The 22,381-nt window shown below is 45.0% G+C and overlaps 1 protein-coding gene across 1 annotated transcript in view; it reads right to left on the reverse strand.

Moving 5' to 3' along the window:
* Positions 1–9,125: 9,125 nt before the first annotated feature.
* The window catches only part of CASZ1 (castor zinc finger 1), a 49,742-nt gene continuing 36,486 nt past the window's right edge, over positions 9,126–22,381 (reverse strand). The window contains exons 14-19 of the mRNA XM_035901847.1: positions 21,552–21,750; positions 20,832–21,003; positions 17,844–17,992; positions 15,700–15,934; positions 14,014–14,307; positions 9,126–10,664 (exon numbers count right to left, since the gene is read on the reverse strand). Of these exons, the coding sequence (XP_035757740.1) occupies positions 9,415–10,664; positions 14,014–14,307; positions 15,700–15,934; positions 17,844–17,992; positions 20,832–21,003; positions 21,552–21,750 (2,299 nt within the window). The 3' untranslated portion in view covers positions 9,126–9,414. The remainder of the gene's footprint in view (positions 10,665–14,013; positions 14,308–15,699; positions 15,935–17,843; positions 17,993–20,831; positions 21,004–21,551; positions 21,751–22,381) is intronic.

Genomic DNA, 22,381 nt, shown 5'->3' on the forward strand with positions numbered 1-22,381 from the left:
TCTTTCCAAGTTTGGTCATATTAAGCTAAGTTCTGCCTTGATTTGTAGAGAAAGACAGAAATTATTTATTTATTTGTGTGTGTGTGTGTGTGCATGTGCACGTATGTGAAACTCCAGAAACATTCCCAGCAGTCTACATGCTTTTTTTTGTTTGGAATAGGTACAAGCCTGCTCATTGACTTTCAGAGAAGTCTTTAAAGTTCATGTTCGCCTTGAAGATGATGTGAGATTTTATAGTCATGTTTGAAAGCTTCAGTCTTCTATGCAGATTGCATGCAGATGGGGGAAGGGGGAAGATATTTGGTTATAGCTCCTCTCCTTCCCTTTCTCCAAGAGCTGCTTCTTTAAAAGGGTTTCCCATGGTCTTCAAAAAAGGCACCTGCAGGTTTGTGAACACGATTTTGTGCCTGTGTGCAACAGCCTAGAGGTGCAGATGCAAAACTCAGCTGTGACACAAGCAGTTGATGCAGTCTGTACATACCATGTAGCAGGACTGTTGGTTCAGAACCTTACTTCTTGAAAAGGGCTTGTGCAGAACTATGAAGAAAATTTTAGAGGTCAAGTGAAGGTCTTAGCTTTAAACATTTGGTCCACACTCTCTTGTTCGCTTCTGTGTCATTATACTTCTCTCTTGCTTTGTGTTATTATACCCAATGCCCAGTGAAAATATTTTTTACAGGAAGTCTCAAGGCATTTATTATCTGTTAGCTAGTTGTTATCTGTTAATGGCTGGTTCTATCTTAGCTCCCATACCTGAGCAACATGGACAGTACCAAAAGCTGGCTCAATTAATTTTTTCTCCAAGGTGTGAATGGGTTTTTTTCCCCTTTTGTGTCTGTGTTTTGTCAAAATTTCTACTTCTGGCCTCTTTTCCTGTTACAGGGAGGAGGGTGTGTTAGAATAACTCTTGCTGGTCTTCTGAGAGAGCTAGAAGTCTCCAGTCCAGACACCTGATCAGAAGCATACCCTATTTTCTCAACAGTGGGGTTCTCTAAAGCTGCAGCAGCACATGTGTGGTTTTGCTTTCCTGCCCTATGGATTTCCCTGAAGTTGGGCTCCTGTGGGCATCTCAGCCACACTCATACCCAGGGATTTGACCACTGCTCTTCTATGCTAAAATCCCACTCATTTCCAAATTTGATTCTCTAATCCACAGATACAAAGAAGGGCTTACTTAACAGACCTATTTCCCTAGCAAGTCTCCAGTTCTTCCTTAATGTCATTATGCCTTAGGAAGCCAGTGTTGAGCATTGATCCTTGCAAGCTGTAAGTTATGCCCAGTATGTGTTGTGCATCATAACAGCTGCTTTCCCTCTGTACCAGTTAGCATCAGAATTCTGAATTTCCTTCTGTCTGGGTGTAGGAGGCATTGTGCTACTGGAGTAAATATCCTCCCAGGGTCAGACGAGCTGTCCTGCATTCTGTACTCAGCTGAGTAAGCTATGAGGAGTATTTCGCTGGGCACGTGCACCAGCTCTGCACACCTGATGGTGTGGCTCAGGGATGACCGCTGGCTGCCCTACACCGACTGCTCTGCATTCTGGGCTTCACAGCTCCCTGCGAGATGGCTGCTTGACTAAAGGGGAGTTAAGTTTGGAGCTGGTAAGAGCTTGTAAGAAAGATTCCTGCAAATTAAATTAATGCCTACCACAGCATAAAAACTGTTCCTTGTATGTCTGGGACATAAGGAGAGGTGTAACACAAAGTCCTATTTTCCTAGTAATCTCCAAAAATACCCTCGCTAGACTGTCCGAGAAGCACTGGGATGAATAGCGATGATTGTCTTTCTGAGCCACCGTGATGGCTATTACCTTCATTTTCAGCCAACACTGATAATCTGCTATCTTTATTTCTGTCCTTGTTGGCCCTTATGGCTCCAGCAAGGACAGGTCTCCACGTGCTAAGGCTGGACTAGGCACATTTGGTTAATGACATCTAAAAATCAGGATGATTGGGAGCAGCCACAGAACCATCTGGTCTCCCATTCTGTGTCCTAGAGTACCTTGAATGCTGCTTCTTTATGTTTGAGGCGATCGAACTTTATGGTTTAATGTCTTGAATTGTTTGGTGAAGGGAAAGCAGTGCTCCTCTGAGTTTTATGTTTGGGCTGGTGCCAAGGGATACGCCTGCTGTGGGTGCCTATGTTGGTGGGTGCTGCAGAAGGCTTGATAGCGCGCTGACAAGTGGCTATCCAGTGTCTTACGTAAAACAGGCAGTGTAGTTTTGTGGCTATGTGTGTAACTATAGGGTCCTACACTCACAAAAAAATGCTGTTCCAGGGGTATGCTTGATGTAATCAAAGTAGAATAGCAGCAGCAACTGCCCAGCTTTTGTCTTGACTTTAGAACAAGCAGCCTTGCCAGGTGTCTGCTGCTTTCCACGGCTCACCAACTGCAGGGGCTGGGTGCAGAGCTGCAGATGCAGAGCTGCAGTGTCACCAGTTGCAAGGGCTCAGAATGAATGCGATAGCGAGGCTTTGATTTGTTCAACTTGCAGCTTCCCCCATGACTTAGTCATTCTTTTATGGAGTGCAGTCAGAGTTCCACAGAGAGCAGGCAAGTTCCAGCAAGAGCTTTCGAGCAGTGAGTCGTGTCGTTCACGTCCCCTGTCCCCCCGCGGAAACAGAGTCATGTAAATATCCCATGTGCTGTGGGCAGAGCTCCAGTGAGAACAAACCTCTGTGCTCCAAGGTCGGATTAGGAGCGTGTTCAGATAATGACATCTGAAAACAGGATGGCTGGGAGCTGCAGCAGAGCAACGAGGGGCCTTTGAAAGAGAGAGGAGTCTAATCCTCTCTGCTAATAAGGAGGCAGCTGCTGCCAATGCATCAGGCTTGGCAAGTGCTGCTTTGCTGCTCCTGGATTCTCTGACGGGTGGCAGACACATGCAAACACCCAGCAGCTTTGAGATGGTAGGGGAAGCGCCATTCAGGAGGGGTTTTCTTTGCTTTCTTTGGGTAAAACAGGAACTTTGACATTGCTCTCCCCCCATCCCCAACAGGATAAGCATCAGAGCAGCGTTTCATGCCAGGCCAGTGTCTAGGAGCAGTTCATCTGGCACTGCAGAGGCTGTGACTGAGGCTAAGAGGGGATGGATGCACTGGCACCTGAACACCTGCCCTGGGTGCAGAACCAGTTGCATTTCCAGGGTGCTCAAGCCCAGCCTTACCAGGAAGGCAGCTGGATGCGTACTGGACCACTCTTTGTGTCTCACCAGTGAAAGAACAGCTTTGGGCAGGGTGGAGGGCATGGGGGCTCAACAGAGGCAGCTCTTGTGCAGTTATGGCTTGATATATGTACAGATTTCCACAAGGCTGAGAGGATGTGTGCTTGCAGTCCTCTTCTGATGAGGGGTGAGTACTCAGGGGCATGTCGTTACCCAGCAGATACCACGAGGGCAGTTGCTTTAGCGCATGGAAGTACTGTGAACACACACCTTTCTTTTCCTTTGCTTTTTTTTCCCCCCTCCCCCCCCACTCCTTCCCCAAAGTAACTTGCTTACTTCCTTGTAAAAATGGCATCTACTGCCTGTCTCCCATCTGCCTCATTTAGAGCAGGGATGCTGGTGATGAAAACCTGTTCTAGGCCCACCTCTGGTGTGGCAGTGCCCAGGCCTGGGATGAGTCTTGGACAGGAGAATGGTGGGGACAAGCTATATTGAGCGTGCAGTGGTTTTATCTAATCTATTGTTCCTTTACAGTCAGCACTCATGACTGCTGGATCAGTTGTACCAAGGCAGTGTTGCGTCGTACTGTGGCTGTCAGGACATCCTCTTGCCTGACAGACTTTCTCATCCCAGATGGCAGTCATGGTACTGGGCAAGCACGTGGTGTATACAAGACTCTGCAGCAGGAAAAAGCTACGGAGGGGCCAGGTAAGGAGAGCTTTCTTTCAGATCTTTGATGCGCAGCATACAGCTTTGTGCAGTCTTTCTAAGTTCTGTCAAAATATATGGCGTCAACATTGCATTTTAGTGGTGATCAGTAGATTTATTAGCCCCACCCCCACCCTTTCTGTGCAGACAGGATGGTTCATTCATGCGCCGTGTCTCTCTTGTCAGGGTGACTGTCAAACACCTATTGATTTAGTGGGCTTTGACTGTCACTGTAAGGTCTCCAGTGGGTTACAGCAAGCACAGTTCCACCATGGCTCCTAATCCACCCCCTGCCTTTGCCGGCCAAGGTAGGAAGGGAAACTCAAAATATGAGCAGTCACATCTCTAATTCCAGGTCGTAGTTCAGCAAATCGTGGAGATGTAAGCATCGCTTCTATCGGGGGCCCCAATGGGTGCTTGAAATAAAACTACAGGGCTGCTTAAAAAGCTTGAGGCCAGAGTCCATATAAAGAGAACTCCGTTCCTACTGCACTTATCACCTCAGTACTAGTGCTAAAACAGTGGTGGCTGAAACGGGTGCAGGGCCATTACCAGGGCTGCAGTGCTTTAAAAGACCCAAACTGCTCCAAGACTTGTTAGCTCTTAAAAAGATAAACCACCTCCTCAATCAAGAAGACAACTTGATCACTTGAAACTTTGGGGTTTTTTTTTCCAGTTTTTATTGAGTGAAAATGTCAAACCTTGCATCAGTCATGCAAAAAAAAATCAAATAAATAAAACACATATATTAAATTTCTAATAGCACTAAATTCAAGTGGAAAAATATTCAGTTCTTAATAACGCAGGTGCTGAAGAGACCAGATTCAAGTAAATCAGAGCACACCATCCTGTTTAGGGTGTTTTTTTTTTCACTTTCTGCATTTTTGTCTCAAAACCTATATATATATCTATATATCTATATATATGTATATACATATAGATATATACACACACACATATATATGTGCATACATATTATTTTTATATTTATATATATACACATACATATTTATAAAACATTAAAAAGAGCATTGGTGGTTCAAGCATTTATTCCCCCCCCTCCCCCACGGAAAGAAAAAAAAACAACAACAAAACAAAAAAATTACACATTTAAAATTCAAAATGAGCTAGCAATGGCTTATAGTCCTAGTGTGCAATATGGATATTACAAAAGGCTAGAATCCTCCCTCTTTGTCTTTTTTTTTTATTTTTGTTTTTTAAAGTTTTTTTTTTGCTACATTGGAAAAATTTTTTTAATTTTTTTTTTTTTCTTTACAAAATTCCTTCCACACAGACTTTAATCCAGTTGAGTTTGTGGCTAGAATGAACAATCTAGTCAATAGTTTTTATTTTATTTCATCTGTTTTTGCTCTTCAGCAGTGAATGGTAGCAGAATCAGGAGGGTCCATCTCAAGGTTTATTTTGTTTGGTTTTTATCTTCTTTTGGACAGAACAGTTCCATTTCCTCTCTCCTCTTCCCCCCTCCTCATAGAGTTAGTTGAATCTCCCTCGCTTTCTCTGGTCATTCATTTAAGCACATTTCAATAGTATTGTATTAACAGTCCTATTGATATGATAGCTGGAAGTGAAAAAACACCTCGCAGTAATGGGGAGCTTTGTGCTGTTGAGGCCTTTGTTCAGAAAAGCACTTAAGCATGGGCTTAAACCCATGCCTGTTCAGAAAGCATCTGCTTAAGAGTTTTGCTGAATTAAAGCCTTAACATGGCAGAATCAAAAGACGGGTTTAACTTCCTTGACTTTTTGTTGTTGTTGTTGCGAATAGAGACATAGTAAGAGATTTACAGAAACAAGACTTGGAGAAGGTTGAGTAAGCTGTGCTCTGGGGGTAGGGCCAGCCTGCTGGGTGGCCCTGTCTGGAAGGGCAGGGTGGCCACTGTCCTGTGAGGGTCTCTGACCTGCTGTGGGGGTCAGGCCCTGCTCGGGTGTCGCATTTTTAGCAGCAGCCTGTTGGGAAAGAAATCTCATTCCCTGTGCCACCTCCCAGAGTAAGAATTGATAGACATTTGGGAGAAAGGCTGAGATGGTAGGGAGAAGTAGGGTGCCTTGGGGGAGAAAATGGTGTGCATAGATAAACACAGGCCCTTCCGGCACGCTTACTCACACGGAAGGACATGTGAAACAGGGCCCCGTTCCAGCGCGGATCCCGGTGCCGTTGCACTGGCCGCACCTGCCTAAAGCTGCCTCCTGGGGTGATGTGTTACGTCCGGCGCCAACCAAAGTGGGCCAGCGTTAGCAGAGCTACTGGTAGTTCTTTTACCCCTTTTCTCCACACACTTCTGCTTTCTCCCACTGTTGTGCAGTGATTCAGTCAGTGGGGTCTGGTGAGATATGAAAGGGGAGAGGTAAAACCACTATGTCCCAGTGCAGGTTCCCAGCTCACAGCAGCAGGGAAAAAAATATCCTGAACGGAAACAAGCGGCCCAAGCGAGCCCCGTGCCTTGCCACTGAAACCAGACTCTCCCCTCGCCTTCAGTGTTAACAATGCTCACAGGCAGGTTTCATGAAACCTTGCAGGATGTTGTATTGAAGGCAGCAGGCTCGATCCTGCTCCCACAAAAGAAGTCACTGATAGACATCATGTTGATTTCAGTGGTACAAAATAAACACATCTGTTTTGCAAGATGTGGCTTGTGTTACATCCAAGGATTCCTCTTGGAGCCCATCACCATGCTATCTAAGTAGTTGAATATGGGAAAAATGTACAAGTATAGAACCTGCAGCAAATGCCATTACAGTAAAATCTTTTTTGCCCCATCCCATTTCTAGAAATTCCAGGGCCTCATTCCCTCACTCTGCCCCAGGAACGTGAGCTTCATTATATTCAAGAATGGGGTTGTGCTAGAAAACACGCAGTTGAGGGCAGGGGATATACCAAACAAAACAAAAACAAACAAAAAAAATAAAACCCTATAAAAATAAAAGCCACACAAATAGCTGATAGAGGAAAAGAACTCCAAAGAATTAAATATACTACAAACTAGTAATAACAATATTTCATTTGTTTTGTTTTCATTTGTTTCATCTCTACAAAATTCAAGTTAGAATTCGGAATCGTGCAGCTCCGGTCAGTGCTAAGAGTGTGAAGTCAGCCTCAAACCGTAGCATTAAGGCTCCCCCCCTCCCCTGCCACCCCCTACAAACAAACACTACATTGAAGAAAAAAAAAATTAAAAAAAAAAAAAAAGGAGAAAAAAAATTGCACACAATTAACCATATCTAAGGGCTGTCCAGAAGGCAGGTGACCCCCCTCATCCCCCTGGCATGGGTGGTTTCTCTTTTGTTCTATATATAGTAATAACCTTTACAGGAAAAATACTGTACAACTTTTTTTTTTTTTTCCTTTCCTTTTGAAACATTATCTGAACATTCTGTCCCCACATTTACACAGCTGAGCTGCTTGTTTATAAATCAGACCTGATCTGCACCAGTTCCTTAGGGAAATAATTAAAAAAAAAAAAAAAAAAAAAAAAAAGCAACCTAAACTTCTTGAGGCCTTTATCTGTTCAGGGTGAAAACAAATTATGGGGATCCCTTGGAGCTGAAGTGCTCATGGAGTTGGGGGGAGGGGGTGCCTGCATGACATTAGAAAAAATAATTCAGTGGGTTTTTTTTTTTAAAGAAAGGGACAAACTTCAGACACAAGGAACCTTTTGCTAGGCTGGTATACTTACAAACTGGCACTGAAATAACTATTATCAGAATTAATTCATACAGCTAGTCCTTCTGGAACCCAGGCGTATGTAGACAAGCGCTCTCTCAGACTCAGGCAAGGATTTGGGGTCAAACAGCTACTGTCTCACCTGTCAGAGCCTGGGACAGTATCCTGTAGTGTGTGTTCCCAGACTGGGCTGGGAAAAGGGCACAGGGAAGAGCTTGTAACCAGGGGAAAGCCCAAGCTTCTGGAGGTGGCAGGTCTCAACACAGATAGTCGCATTTGCTTATGCCGTGCCCAAGCTATTAGCCCCACCTGGCAAAATTTATAAGCATGGACCCAGAAATGCATTAATTCTTAGCAGGACTACATCCTGGCCTCAGCTAGCATCTCCCCCGTCTTTGAGTTCTTTGTGCTGCAGCAGCCTCACGTGTTGCAGCTGCAAAAGCCATGACTGGGCCAGTCGCTACACAGGTGCTGCAGAACAGTGTTGTCCCCCCCTCCCCGCCCCAGTGCTGAGGCAGAGAGATCCCCTGGTCTGAGCAGGACATCCCACAGTGGGATCCTGAATGTTTGCCTGCCTTCTCCTCCCGCTTCAGCGGTGCCTTCGCCCTCTCCCAGAAGTCACCAGAGATCCGTGTCGGTCCACGCAGAAAGACAGACTTGCCTATCCCCAGTGAAAGGCTGGGGACGAGGGCTTGGGGACATACCTGTCATTGTACGACTGCTTGGGTCAGAGAGCAAGTAGTATTTTCAAGGCTGCTTTAATGGAGTGTCAGCTCACAACCTCCTGAGATGGGGATACTGAAGCACCACAAAAACTCCTCACCCTCAACAGAGGGGAAGCACCTGGGGGTTGGGATGAGATGGAACTGGATGGGAGATTAACCCCAGTCCTCCAGTGTGACAGACCCTCGAACTGCCCGCTGTGTTCTTTCCAAGTTACTTCAGCTAAATCCCTACAGGCAGAACAGCAGGGATGAGGAGAGGTTTCCTACAGAGAAAGTGTAGACTGAGAAAGTTTTACAATATAAATAGCATTCAAAATTATTATCATTAATAGTAAAAAGGATCTGGAAGAACAGAGGAGTGTCCCATTCCCACCCCTGCTCATTCATTAATGCGTCCTCATTTATGTGACAATAAATACCCACTCCCACCCTTGCTGTCTGATGCCATTCATTTAATGCTGGAGAAAGAAGGGGGGAGGGGTGGAGAGAGAGAGAGAGTGCACACCCCTCACCCCCTCCTTCCCACTGGCAAAAGCTGAGCTAGTTGTCTTCGTGACACCAATTCCTTGAATTTTATATATGTGTGTGTGTGTGTACATTATATATATAGAGAGAGACACACACACAAATATATATTTCTAAAATTCATTACCTGTTGTTCCCACCCACCCCCCTCCAAGAAGTGGAGATTATTATTAGTATCGTACAACTGAAAACATGGAAAAAAATAAAAACCCAGAAAGAAAAATGGGGGGATAGAGCCCCACCCATAACAAAGGGTCCCCAGATGGGCACAGGCCCCACGCACCATGCAGGGAGCAAGGAAAAGCAGCTGGTACCCTCAAGGTTCATGTCCATATAAAAGGGTAATTTTTGCTGCATCCTGCCCCCATGTTCTGTGATCTGCAGCATGAAGCGATGCAGCACCAGTCCTGCTGCGAGCCTGTCTCTCTCTTATGGGGCCTGTGGAGGAGCATGGGTTTCCTTCCTTCCTCTCTCTTTCTCTCTCTCCCCCGTGTGTGGCATGGAGTTTGTTTTTCACTTGCCATCCCAATCTTTGTTCTTGCCTCATATGGGGTCCTCTTAGTAATTCTGTGTAAGAGCAAAACCAAACCACTGCCGCTATTGTCTCTAAGATTAAGGAGAAGCTGCTGGAGCAACGGTAGAGGCTGGGGCAGCAGCTGGAGCTGGAGCAGGAGTTGGGGCTGGAGTAAGGGCTGGCTCGCCCTGTGGCCTGGAAGCATCGCCATGGTCTGTGGAAGAAGCAGCCTCCTCTGGTTCTCCATCTTCTTTAGTGGCCAGGCCCTCAGGGTCAGGCAGCGATTCTTCAGAATCTGTGTTCAGGTCTTCCTCTTCATCATCCTCCTCATCGTCATCATCATCCTCCTCCTCTTCATCATCCTCCTCTTCTTCATTCATCTCCTCCTCATCATCCTCTTCATCCTCTTGGGAAGAGTCATCCTCGTCCTCCACATCACCAGAGCCAGATGCCACCGCCCCCCTCTCCTGAGGCGTGGTCCCAGCTCTGCTCGGTGACGGACCTTCAGTGACTTCTGACTGCTTCTTGCTGAGGTCCAGGGAATCGTTGAGGCCCACGCCAGCCGCATTCTGCAGGAAGAAGAGGGAGCTGTTGTTGTCAGTGCTGAGGTTGAGGGAACTGTCCAGGTTGATGGAAGAGTTCTGGATGTCATACTCAAGAGTGGAGTGGGCAAGGCCCTCAGGGCCAGGAGAGATGGCAGGAAGCTCCCCTCGCTCCTGCTTCTCATGTTTGCGCTTGTGCGAGTCCATCTGTGACATGCCCACCACTGTGTGTTTGCAGCCAGGATAGGTGCAATGGAAGTGGGAGCACTTGAGTTTGTACTTGCAGTCAGGCACCTCGCAGTCCACGCTTGAGCTGAACTGGCAGAAGCCAGCAGCACTGATGACGTCCTGCTTGCCGTGGTGCTTACGGTGGGCTGTCACCTTAGTGCTGTCAGTGCAGCGGAAGCCACAACGCAGACAGTGGAAGTGTGTGCTATTGCCAGAGAACTGACAGTCTGGGAAGTTGCAACTCAGTGAAGACTTGAAGCGTTTGAAATCATCCAATACCAGGTTGTCAACACGATCATGATGCTGGGCGTGCTTATACATGTGGGTACGGCCACAGAACTTGTAGCCACAATTCTCCCGCGTGCAGTGGTAGTGGGTAACCTTGAGAGAGAACTGGCAGCTGGAGTCCTTGCAGTCCTCGTAGAGGTCATAGCGCCGAAATCCCTCCAGCATCATCCCTTCATCCAGCATCTTGCGTGAGGACGCGGTCTTGCGGCGCTTGCCAAAGGGGGACATGTCCTCAATAATCCAGAAACGCTTTTTGGCCCCCGAGGCAGTTGGCATAGTGATGGTATTCCCTGAGGAGAAAAAGCAAAGATTGGTGTTGCTGACAGCCGGGGCTCTCTTCATCTCCTAACCATCCTGGCAAACTCTGTATTTGCCAAGACACAATGCTGTAACTGTTCCCACCCAGCATCTCATCCCTCAAGCTCTAAGTAAGCCTGAACTCTGGGATTGTGGGCTGGTTAATGCCTGCTGGACATGGCTTCCTCAATTTTCAGCATATCCCACCTTGCCTGTAATTGCTGCTCTTGTATATTGACACTGTCCGAATGCTAACTCTTGCTTCTCTGTTTTGCTACTCTTACAGTTTCTCCTGCTGCTTAGTTAATCTCTAGTTCTATTTTCATCCACTCAGAAGAGCTGGTTTGTTCCAGTCCAAGGACTGAGGTGTTTCACTGTAGTTCACTGGGGTTGAAGTAGTAAAAGAGTTTAAGCATGCTAAAAACTGGTACGTGTATACTGTTTTCCCCTATCCAGGCTCTTGTAATACACTAAAATTGCCAAGGACAGGCAGGAAGTGAAGGAAGATCCCATGCGTGATTAAAACTGCAAGGGGGGAATTTATAGAAATAGGATGGACTTTGGCCAGGAGACTGCAACATCCCTCACTGTAATGAGCCTACATATTACGATGAGTGCACTTAGAAAGACAGATGGACAGATGTTCAATGGGGCTAATTCTCATCATCACTAGCCAGTGGACTCTGAGAGAAAATACCAGTTCTACAGCTTTCCCTTGGGTCTCAAAAATCACATGATGCCCCTAGTAAATAAAGAGCCCTCATCTATCTTCCACTTTCATTCACAGGGCCAGCATAACAGGCTAGTGCTCACGTCCCCTAGGATCAGACTGACATCAAGGACTCGACCTCATTATATCTATTAAGTTTTTTTTCTTCTCTGCTTGCTATTTCCAGACTCAACCCACAATCTCCAGTATCAACATGCAGCACAGACGAGGTTGGAGGCAAGAATTTCTCACCAGGTGCAGAATTGTGAGTGTAATTGGAAATTATAGCTTGCAACTAAAACATACTTCCCCCCCCCCCTTCATGCTGAAACTGCCATCCCTTTAAAAGAGGCGTGATTTGTGACACGCAGTGCCTGGGGCCTGAGAATCCAGAGCAGCTTGCATCCTTGTCTAAGAGACTAAAGAAAGAGTCATCTGTTTGACTGTTGTAGAATTTTTTTTCTGGCTGATAAGCAGGTATTAGAAGTGATGAATGCTGGTTTTGCCATATCTGGCCCTTCAAATAACAACCCTTTAGGAGAAGGTGGCAATCACTGAAGGAAGCCTCCAAAAGTTAAACTGGTGTTGTAGTGAAAGGTACAAGCCAATGGAAACGGTAGCAGCAACCTAATCTCCCACAATGTTCGCGTGCGCTATACAGATGCAGGATAAACAAAGAACAAAAGATTTTTTCCACACCCATTCGTTACATGGCACTTTTGCTCAGACTGCAAATAAGGACACCAGCTTGGGGCATCGATGGTGAGGCCGTGTTAGTGACATGTAGCTGGTGGGAACTGCACGTTAAGGCTAATTTAACCGGCTACCAAGGAAAGAATAACTTTCTGTCACTGTAGATTTTAAATTAGCAAGCTCTTAGCTATAGAATCTGTGACCAATTACTCTCTGCTCCGCCCCCCCAAACATCTGGTATTGTAAAATCTCATTCTCCGCTTCCAGGCAACTAGTGTAAGTGCATTGTTGCCTAGAGAAATCGCTGCTATCCAGATCAACTCCTTACTCCTCCTTTTAAAAAAAATGATAGCCAAACCATCAAGTCTTTTATCATTAGTATGGATGCTCATCTTGTCCACCTTCAGACCGGATAAGCCTTCTTAGGGGAAAGACTCTGGATGGGAAATCTGGGAAGTAAGTAGAACTCAAATTTTACCTGTTTTAAACTCAGTATATCTGCCTGGCTTTTACAACAGTTCAAACAAATGTGCTTAAAACTTCAGTTAAACCGATTTTGTTTTCTCACACAGGCCAAATTTCAGAGCAAGGGTATGAAAAAGGGATGATAACCTGCTAACCTCTCCTCCTTTAGCCACTGGGCAACATTGAGTCCCTAGCACCCAAGCAAAGGTCACAAGCCTCAACAGACATAATCCCAATGGTAAGTGCATGCCATAAGCTTGTCTTTTCAACTACTAATAAAGTAAACATTCCTGAGACTATACAAAGGTAAAAGGAAAAGAAACTTAAAAATCTATAATTAGAGGACAGCACAGCACAAGGTTAAGATGTTTCAGGTTGCATGCAAATCAGTTAAAAAAAAAAAGCAACAAAAATAGTTTCTTGTGAATTTTGTTCATCGGAACACACTCCTCTGGACAAGGCAAGGATCCTTCTCCTGCCAAGTCCCATGAGAAAAATGTGTGAACTTCCAAGTGGAGTTGGTCCTCCAGCCACACTCCCAACCGTTTACCTTGGACTTGCACATTACTAAAACTGGCAGGAAGAATGACTGGGACATTTGTAGGCTGCCAGAATCCTCTTAAGTGTGAACTTTAAGCAAAAATATGCCTCTAATTAACTAGAAAAGAGCTTGGAGTTGGGAAAAGAAGCCAAAACTGAGACACACCCTAAAAAACATTCCCAGCTGGAATGAGAATCTCCAGCCTGAGACATCTCTGATCTTAGTCACACATGGGAAACATGGAATCTTAAAACTAAAAATCTAGATATATTTTCTGCAGTTTTTAAGAGCACATGTAAATAACAGCAAGTGTGAGAAACAACCTGAGCTGTCTGATGATGTCATCGTAGTGACACTGACTGTACTTCACTCTGTTACTGGTGCTGGGGAAAGCAGCCCTGAATTTTATGGCTTCATATGTGAATAGGAAGCAGTGAAGCTTACAAGATCTATAAAAATACGGGAATGGGGTACCCTGTCAGACATTTAACTGCTGAGATGTGTGCACCAGACCATGGTAGGCACTGGGTTGGGTGGCCTGGAAGTTCTAAACAAGAATTCCAAGTCCCATTAACGCTACATGAGCAAAACTTTGCTTTGTGGCCACCTTGCTGTTATCAAGAGGCTGAAAGGGCATTTTAACTATGGATTTTGTTAGATTTTTCTCATAGTTTGCAATTGCTTGAAATTGCTCTCAGGTAACCAAGCGTCTCTCAAGGATTTGCTGTGGTTTTCGTTACCCTTTTTTGCTGTGGTTACTGCGTCAGCAGACAAAAGGAGTAGGCATGGGCGGGCCCTTGTACAAAGTTAAATAAGACACAGAATGACGTATGCTTTTTTACTGACCCAAAGGTGCAGAGAAAAAAACGTGGCCAGGGTGAGTGGGGAAGGAGATGGGCACAGGACACTAAGAGAGAAAGTAAAGAAGTGTTACCTGCTGCATCCTGAACTAAGGGAACGTCACTTTTTACTGGAGTTGGAGTGGCAATGATGGGCGAAAACCCAGTGGTGCTGGCGGCAGGCATGACAATGCCTCTGCTGGATCCAAGAGTGGCACTGAGCAGAGAGTATGAGAGACAAGATGGAGAGAAGAGATAGGGGAGGGTGGGAAGGGGAGACCTAAGCAGGGCTTGTGAGAAAGATGGAGGCAGAGATGGTGGTTGAGGTTGTGGTGCATTGTGGGTAGCATCATCAGCAGCGGCAGTAGCAGTAGAAGGAACCAGGCAGCCTGGAGAATGTGGAAAGAAAAAAAAGCAGAAAAAAAGGAAAAAAAAAAAAAACAGAACAAAAACAAAACAAAAAAACAAAAGAACTGAAATGAGAACCCAAGAGCAGAAGCAATATGATGAAAATGGAAAATACATTCACAAATGTATGAAACAGAACTGTAACAGAGAAGAAACAGAAGGTGAGGAACTGACAGCATCAGGAAGAGGAGGGTTGTCTCTGCAGAAGGTAAGGTGGCCTTAGTGGCATGGGGAAAGAGCCACAGGCTTCCATGCAGAAATTCCTGCTTGTTTGGTCCCTGTTCATCTCTACGGTGCCAGCTTGTACCATCTAATGGCTGCAAGAATGGTCTTACATTTTGGGCGGGTGGAGTTGCTTGCCACCTGGATAGCATGGGGGGCCATTTCCTAGGAAGCGTGACTCGGGCCAGGCGGCGTACTGACAAAGGAGGGAGTGCCAGGAACCACTGTCCCCCCAGAACTCTTTGGAGGAGCTTTAATGTCATGGGGCAACCACTGTCGTGACCCAGCAGTGTTCATACAACATATGGGTAGATGTCCTATATGATAACCTTCATCTAACTGGTGTGAAAAGAAAAGTAGGAAAATATGTATGAAATTAAAGCAACCCAAGTGAGGCCACCTATCTAGCACGTAACACTTAACTGTGGGAAGAACAGCTAAGAGATCCCTGGATCACCACTAGATGATAACAGAACTCATAAAAGATATCTGACTACTGAAAAGATAACCCTGTAATACAGGGCAGCGGGAGATGGCTATGCATTATCTTGGCAAACAGGAAACAACGGCAGAAACTTGCTTCCAAAAAGAGGGGATGATGGAGGTCCCTCTGTGCAACACTGCACAAAGTGGAACAAGAGTTTTTACACGAGGAAGGGAGCTCAGTGAGCTGCTTTTATATGTTGATTTCTGAAGACGTGGTAGGGCTTTTTCCCCTGTGTATATAATATTTGCTATTGTACAGGCTTTCTATATCTCAACAGTGTAGGAAAGTGCCTGACTTCAGATGCTGCACAAGGAAATAAAAGAAGATATCAGGGGAAATGCCAAGTACAGAACAGGCCCACTTTTTTTTTTTTTTTTTTAAATCAGTTATTAAAAAAAATCCAACTCAAAGACACAGGATAAAAACCTCTCTTCGGGGGAGAAAAAAAGATACACTGTTAGTTTATAGATGCTTGAGGTGCACATTTTGATGGATCTCTTCTCACAAATGATGGAGGGAGCTAGGTTAGTACAAGGCACTATTGTGAAGCTTGTACAGTTTATATTTTAAGGTGCAGTTGTCCTTTGGCCTCTCTTCATGAGTTTACCTCCCAAGAGAGCAGGCAACTGATGATCCATTCCACCACCCCCACCTTCTCTCTTACCTGCTGATGTACTTTCATTGCCCACTGGAGTGCTGGAGCAGCTGCGGTCCATATTGGAAGATTCAGAGGAGATACCCCCAGGGCTACAGCCAGTGTAATCCATGTACTCATCTGTTTCAGTGTCCATCATGCTTGGGGGTCCCTGAAAGGAAGCTGGGGTTCCTGATGAGGCTGGGCTGGGTGCCATGCTGCCAACCTGGGGGAGATTTTCATTTCTTGGAGTGTGGCCAATAACCTGCAGCAAGAAAACAGGACAGGGACTTTCACACCAAAAGCAAGATGCCAAGACCAAAACCATCTGTCTGCACGTTTATTTCTCTCTGTTCATGAGGGATAGCTGGAACATGCTCATCAGTGGAACCCATGGCATTGTGGCTGGGAGCGTGAGTCTTCCTTCACCGGGATCTCAGAGCATTCAACTTGGCACGTGTATCCTGGTATGTGAATTGTGATGTGCTCAGAGGCTGGGAGTGTTAATCTTGGCACCAGTATCCTGGTGTGTGGATTCTGATGCATTCAAAAACAGGAGGTGTTAATCTTGGCATTACTACCTTACTGTGTAGGTCCTGCTGCATTTAGAGACTGGAAATACAACTTCTGACATGCCTGTCCTAGAGCCTGCATGTTGAGACACTGCAACAGGGGAACACAGACTGAAACCAGTGACCTATGTGTATGCTCTGTCCCCATGCAGCTGTTGTGGCCTGGCATGGTCTTCTCTGGATAGTTACATGGGTAGGTACCCAGAAGCAATGTATATCCAAACACACCACTAAGTGCCCAGTGAGCACTAAGGAATGGGAAAAACAGGAGGCAGTGCATTTAAATGCAGAAAGGCAGTGGCAGTACAGCAGTACAGCAATCTGGTTAGCTTTGCCACATGCCCTGATTTGTGGTTTCGTCCTTGTTTTGTTGTTTGCTGGACTGCTCCATGGGCGAAGCACAGCAACAGAGCACAGCTAGCGCTGTATGCTCCCAGGAGTGCTCAGGCCATGATTACTACTTCTCCACTGCTGAAGTGAGATAGGATTGGCAGTGAAAGGAGATGGAGGTCAAAACTAGCATTTTCTGCTCAGCATGTACTACAATTCTTAGGGCTAGACTCAGCACGTACTAGAAGAGTCGTGAAGACAAATCTATTTGTTAAATTTCTCTTAAGTTCAATTCTTGTACCTAAGCTTTTTGCATTCATAACAAAAGCTACCACAACAGTAACACCAGTTCCTTGGCATCTGTGAACTCATTAAATCCAACAGCAGTAGACTTGAACAATTAACTTATTGACAGTACTTAATAACTAGTAGGGACCTCTCATTCCCATGTTGTGGAATGAAAGGGGGTTCCCATCTTGCTTCTACAGATGTTTTTCAGATACCAGAAGATGTCCTTAGGGTCAGATCAGTCACGGGCATTTAAAGCAAGCTAGCTTGTTTCATCTCCCAAGTCAATGGGAGTTAAAGCAACTAAGGAATAAGAACAAGCAGGAGGTTGCAGGACTGCTGCCATTCTGAGCAGCAGCTCAGTGCTGCAGTTGAAACTCTTCAATTTATTCATGGAACAGACAAACCTAATCTGCCAGTTGCTCTCAGTTATGTGTTAGAAAAGAAGCAACTGCATCACTCTGCTACTTCCCAAGAGGACAAGGAGTGCCCCAAACTAACTCCAAATCAGTAAGGGAAGAGAAATTTCAAGACTGATATTTCTCCCATCCTAGATGGAAGAAGCAAATAATTCTTTATGGGCAACAGGAAATGTTTGCTTTAACCAGTACATTCAATTCTTCCACATCCTAAGCACTTTAATTTTAATAAGCCAAATGGTGTACATGGAGAGAGCAGGGAGGGAGTGCAAGTTGTAAATATGAGTACTTTAGTGTTATCCTTCTTAATTTTTTCCTCCATAATTCACAAGGAAAAGCTGTTTACACTAAGTAATGCTTTCGTGTCTTATGCTTCGTCATCTTTCCTCGTATTGTAGAGAGCCAACCAGGCAAAACTGGCTTGGGTGAACTCACATATCCCAGTTGTATCCCCAGTGTAGACAGACATCCTTAAGAGTTTGGATAAGAGTGTCTTGGCACTAAAGCAGTTATGCAGCGACCAACACTACATGCGGATCTACAAATTAAAAAAACAGTGAGTCACCTGAGTAGGAACACGATCAAAGTTCTTCCCCAGCATCCTTCTCATGTGCTTTCTGGCGTGGGATGTCATTTGGTGCTTGAGCAGGAAGGAAAACTGGCAGCCCTCTCGAATGCAGTGGAAGTGGCTGTTCACCTGGTTGTATTTGCAACCTACAGACACAAAACCATTGTATGCAGTACGTGAAAGGTACCAAGAGGGAAGGGACTGTAGGGAAGGTGATCTGGAGACAGGACAAGGCTGCTACTACATCTATTTCTGGTGGACTGAGGATTATCAATGGTCACAGGTTCTTCAGGAACAGTCCTGAATGAAAAAAACACGATCTTTTGCCTAGTGAGCAACTGCAAGAGGATTACAATGTACATAGATTTAAGAAGTAAGCCTGAGCTGCAGAATAGTCCCATCCGTCTTTGTTTTGTTATAAAGCAAGGAACATTACCATTACAGCTGGTAGTGCCTAATGCTCTCCAGCCTTAGCTAGTGCCTTTTCCTTTACAAAGAGAACAAAATCAAGACATTTAACTGTATCATAGAAGTTACAATCGCAAATACACTCTCATAATTAGATTAGAAATGAAAAGTTCTTTTTCTATTTTTTCCCTTTAACTGTGCTCTCAGAAAAGCAGTCCCTTAAAAGCTCTAGCTCTGGACAATGTACGCTGTCTGGTCAGATAGAAATGAGCCAAGAAGTGCTGTTTATTGCCACTCCAAATTTGTTGTGTAATAGGGGCAGCTACTAAACAACAAGCAATTTATATGGGTTCTGGCATACAGCACTTGACACATTTTGCTCCTTGTGGATAGTGCCATGCATGCTGGGAGTTTGTGTATCTCATTAACAGACAATCCTAAACAGCTGCATTCTAAAGCTGATAAATAATGTCTCGTTGCAGTTAAACCACAGCTATATCAATAATCGGGTTCTGTCTGTTCTCCATCATCCCGTGGCCATACTCTTACACAGCTAGAGGTACAGACCCACAGCCAGGCTCAGTTTTACTCATCTATCAACCGTCTGTCTACACCCATCCACCTTTACTTATATAAGTATGTATTTTTCCCCTCTGTCTCTTTCTCCTCTCACCCCCCCACCCATACACATGTATATATTTATACACACACAAACATACATATAAAAATCTATCGCATGTGTTTGTTCAGAAACATTCACAATCCTTAAAGCAGGCCAGTGCTTTCTGCACCTGCTATATATACACATATGCAACATAAAAAACACAGAGATGTACAGAGAAGTAGACATGCATTTACATGTTAGTATAACCATATACACCTACACGAACACATCCAGGCTACACCATCCCATCATGCTGCCTGTATCTATATAGACAAATGCCGAATGCTGGCTAAAAGTATGTTTATGCACAGCCAGCCCAACCTATAGGCATATGTACATACTGCTGGACGTATGTACCCCATCACTCCCAAAAATAAACACTGCTGACACATGCACAGCCTGTAGATGCCTCGCTGCCAAACAGCTCCTGAATCACCCAGCCCCTCTTTAGCTCACAGATAGCGTTTTATGTGCATGCCAAGTTTATGTTTGTATCACGTTGCGCTGTTCTTTGGGATGGAGAACAAACAGTGCTGGCAGGACTGAAACAGTATCAGCAAAGGGCAGGTGAAGGCTCGCCTGTTGCTAGGGCATCGGTGTAGGCTGGGTGTCATATATCATTGTCCTGCTTTGTCTAGCCCCTGCTATCACCTGGAACACCTAGAGTTGAGTAAATAACAGCAACTGCTGAATCTACTGACATGTGTAAATGAGACCTAGGTAAGTACTGGCTGTGGTGTGTTGACACTCATTACCCTGGTTACACAAACAAGCTACCATTTGGGTATAAATTCTGGATGTATTCAAAGCTGAAAAGTTTTGTTCTGGTTATTGCAGCTGTTTCCCTGTAATTTGAGAGAGCAGCACCCAGAAGTGCTATTCTGAACCCTGCTTTGTTTCAGCATTTCTTCCAACCAGGAGTGATAGGGAAGACTGGGTCTGTTAAGCCAAAACACATCTAGAAGGGTTAAGTGAATCCCAGGCAGTTCAGGATAGAGCTCTGCTGGAGTAATCTTTAGGGAGTCACCCCCAGTTCAAAGCCCTGGATTTCAGCTCTAGATACCTCTCTGGGAATGTATTCTACTTTCTGTTGTGTGTTTGTTTTACCAGCTTTATACTAGAGGCACTTAGATTTAATAACTACTGCAGTGCTGCTAATAGTTTTGGCAAGTGGGCAAGCCACAGTCTGAGGCTGTGCCACATCTCCGGTGTTCCTTTAGGCTGTGTTCTGGTGGAAGGCTGGCACAAGGATGCAGTGCTGACACATGCTGCTCACAAGTGGATGTAGAGAATGGTTTCGGAGGAGAAGGGAGTAAATTACTGAATGTTCTCCATGCCACTATCTCTGGTTATTTGCCCTTTGGCTTTCAATATGCTGTGCTGGCAATGACTTAAAAAAAAAAAAAATTAATTTGAAGCTGCCTGGAATCAGGCAAAGCAGCAACTTCCTTCATACAGGAAGACTTTCACATGAGGCACTTACCACAACAGGCATTTCCCCTATGCTTTTTTTTTTTTACTACTAAGAGCACCCTTAAACTCTACCCAAGAGAAGCAGTAGGCCCAAAAGACTACAAAGTACAAAAAAAACCCCAAAAAACCCCCCAAAAAAGGCCTTGAAAATTAGATAAAAAGGAAAAACAAAGGGGAAGTTGCATCTCCAGACAAACAACAAAAAAATAGATAGATAAAATTCTCTACAGTTTCTATCTATTTAACTTGGGTCTATTTGGGAAAACATGCTTCAACTCAGCTCAGGAATTGCTTTCTGTTTTGCTCCGTTTCTTGTTTAGTGATTTAGTGACCAAATACACTTTAAGCATAACTTGCAGGCTCTTAACTCATGGCATTCTAGCCTGGATGGGGGACAGACCACATGGGAAAGGTGACAGGGGAAAGAGAAGAAAACTCACCTAGTCTGCCACACTCTTCTCGCTTGGTAAAATACTTGAAGCCATTGGCTGCCCTTCTCTCTGCCTTCTCATGTTTTTTCACGTGCCAGGGCAGCTTGGTGGTGATGTTAGTCACAAAGTAGCAGCCAGGACGAAGACAGTGGTAATGCCCCCTCATCCTGAATTCACAGTGCTGGAGAGGAGCAAACAGGCAGGTTGCTTTAAGCATATTAGCAAATGCACTCTCATCTGCTGGCTACTAATGCTGTCCTCCAAGACATGAGAGAGGCCTGAACTGATACTCCAGATCACATCCATTTTGTCTTCCACAAGCCACAATGCAAACTTGTTCCCTGTTGTGTATTTTTGTAGTGCTGTCATATTCTGCACTGCACTAGTCTACATTGAAGTATCCCAAGCCTAACTCATAGCTTTCCCTGGTATTCATCACAGTTCTTTATTTTATTTCATCTTGTGGTCATTCTAGGTCATCTCTTAGGTCATTCTAGTTGCCTTGTCCATTTCACCCAGGTCAAAGAAACATAAAAGCAGTGCGATTTTCAATCTGACGGAGACCAAACATTTTGCTAGACCACATAATTAAGACCCTTCCATGGTTCCATAGTTAGACCAGGAATGAAACACTCAGCCTCGTTTCCTAGTGGGTAGCCTACTTGCTCTTTCCCATTCTTCTCCCGCACACATACACGGGCTAGAACACTGCTTTTGAATTGCTCTTACCTGGTTCGGACAGAGACACTGCAGCGAATAGTAAGCAAACTGGTCTCGCACATTCACCAAATTATTGTTGGGGTTGATGTGGTCCAGGCAGTGGGATTCTGCTTTGCCAGAGGTTTTGCACACATACTTGCAGTTCCCAAAGAGACAGTGGAAGTGGAATTTGTTGGCGTACTTGCAGTCCGTTGCCAGGCAGGGATCACTGGAATACATCCAAAACCCAATCATCACCTTCACTCATTTCACACATTTGTTTCTTTGCCAAAATGTAATTCAAGGGGAGCCCAGCTGAAGCCTCTGTTCCAAACACGGCCTACAGATTTCCCATAGCCACCTTTCTCTTTAGTAAAATTGATGCTGGCAACACTACTGCAATTCCACCAAGCTAGTGCACTTTCTTGATTAAGATTATTAAAATACAGCAATGCATGGTGGGTTCTGTAGTTTTTAGGGCCACACTTCCCATTTAAAGCTCTCTCAAGATCTGGATTGATGCTGTTTCTCACTTTCTGCCTGTATCAATGGGTACGGTTTTTCCCATTGCAACTTTGTGTACCTGAAATTAAACTCTTGCGCATGCACACTGTGGGATGCCAGGGCTTCCCCTGATTAGACAAAATCAGCAGTGGCCTGTTTAATCAGCTAAATGGGTTTGGTACCTTACTCCCCCCACCCATTCCATGGATTTCTGGCTGCACAAACAGAGGTCAAATTGGAGGTAGCTGAACATTGATCTCTTGGATCCCAAGCACTGTACCCAATGATACCTACTCAGATACAGGAAACAGAATGAATACACTCCTTTGAAAGTGGACAAATGACTGTCAGTAGAC

The sequence above is a fragment of the Egretta garzetta genome, unplaced genomic scaffold (genome assembly GCF_000687185.1).
Source record: "Egretta garzetta isolate BGI_Z169 unplaced genomic scaffold, ASM68718v1 scaffold69, whole genome shotgun sequence".
Lineage (NCBI taxonomy): Eukaryota > Metazoa > Chordata > Aves > Pelecaniformes > Ardeidae > Egretta > Egretta garzetta.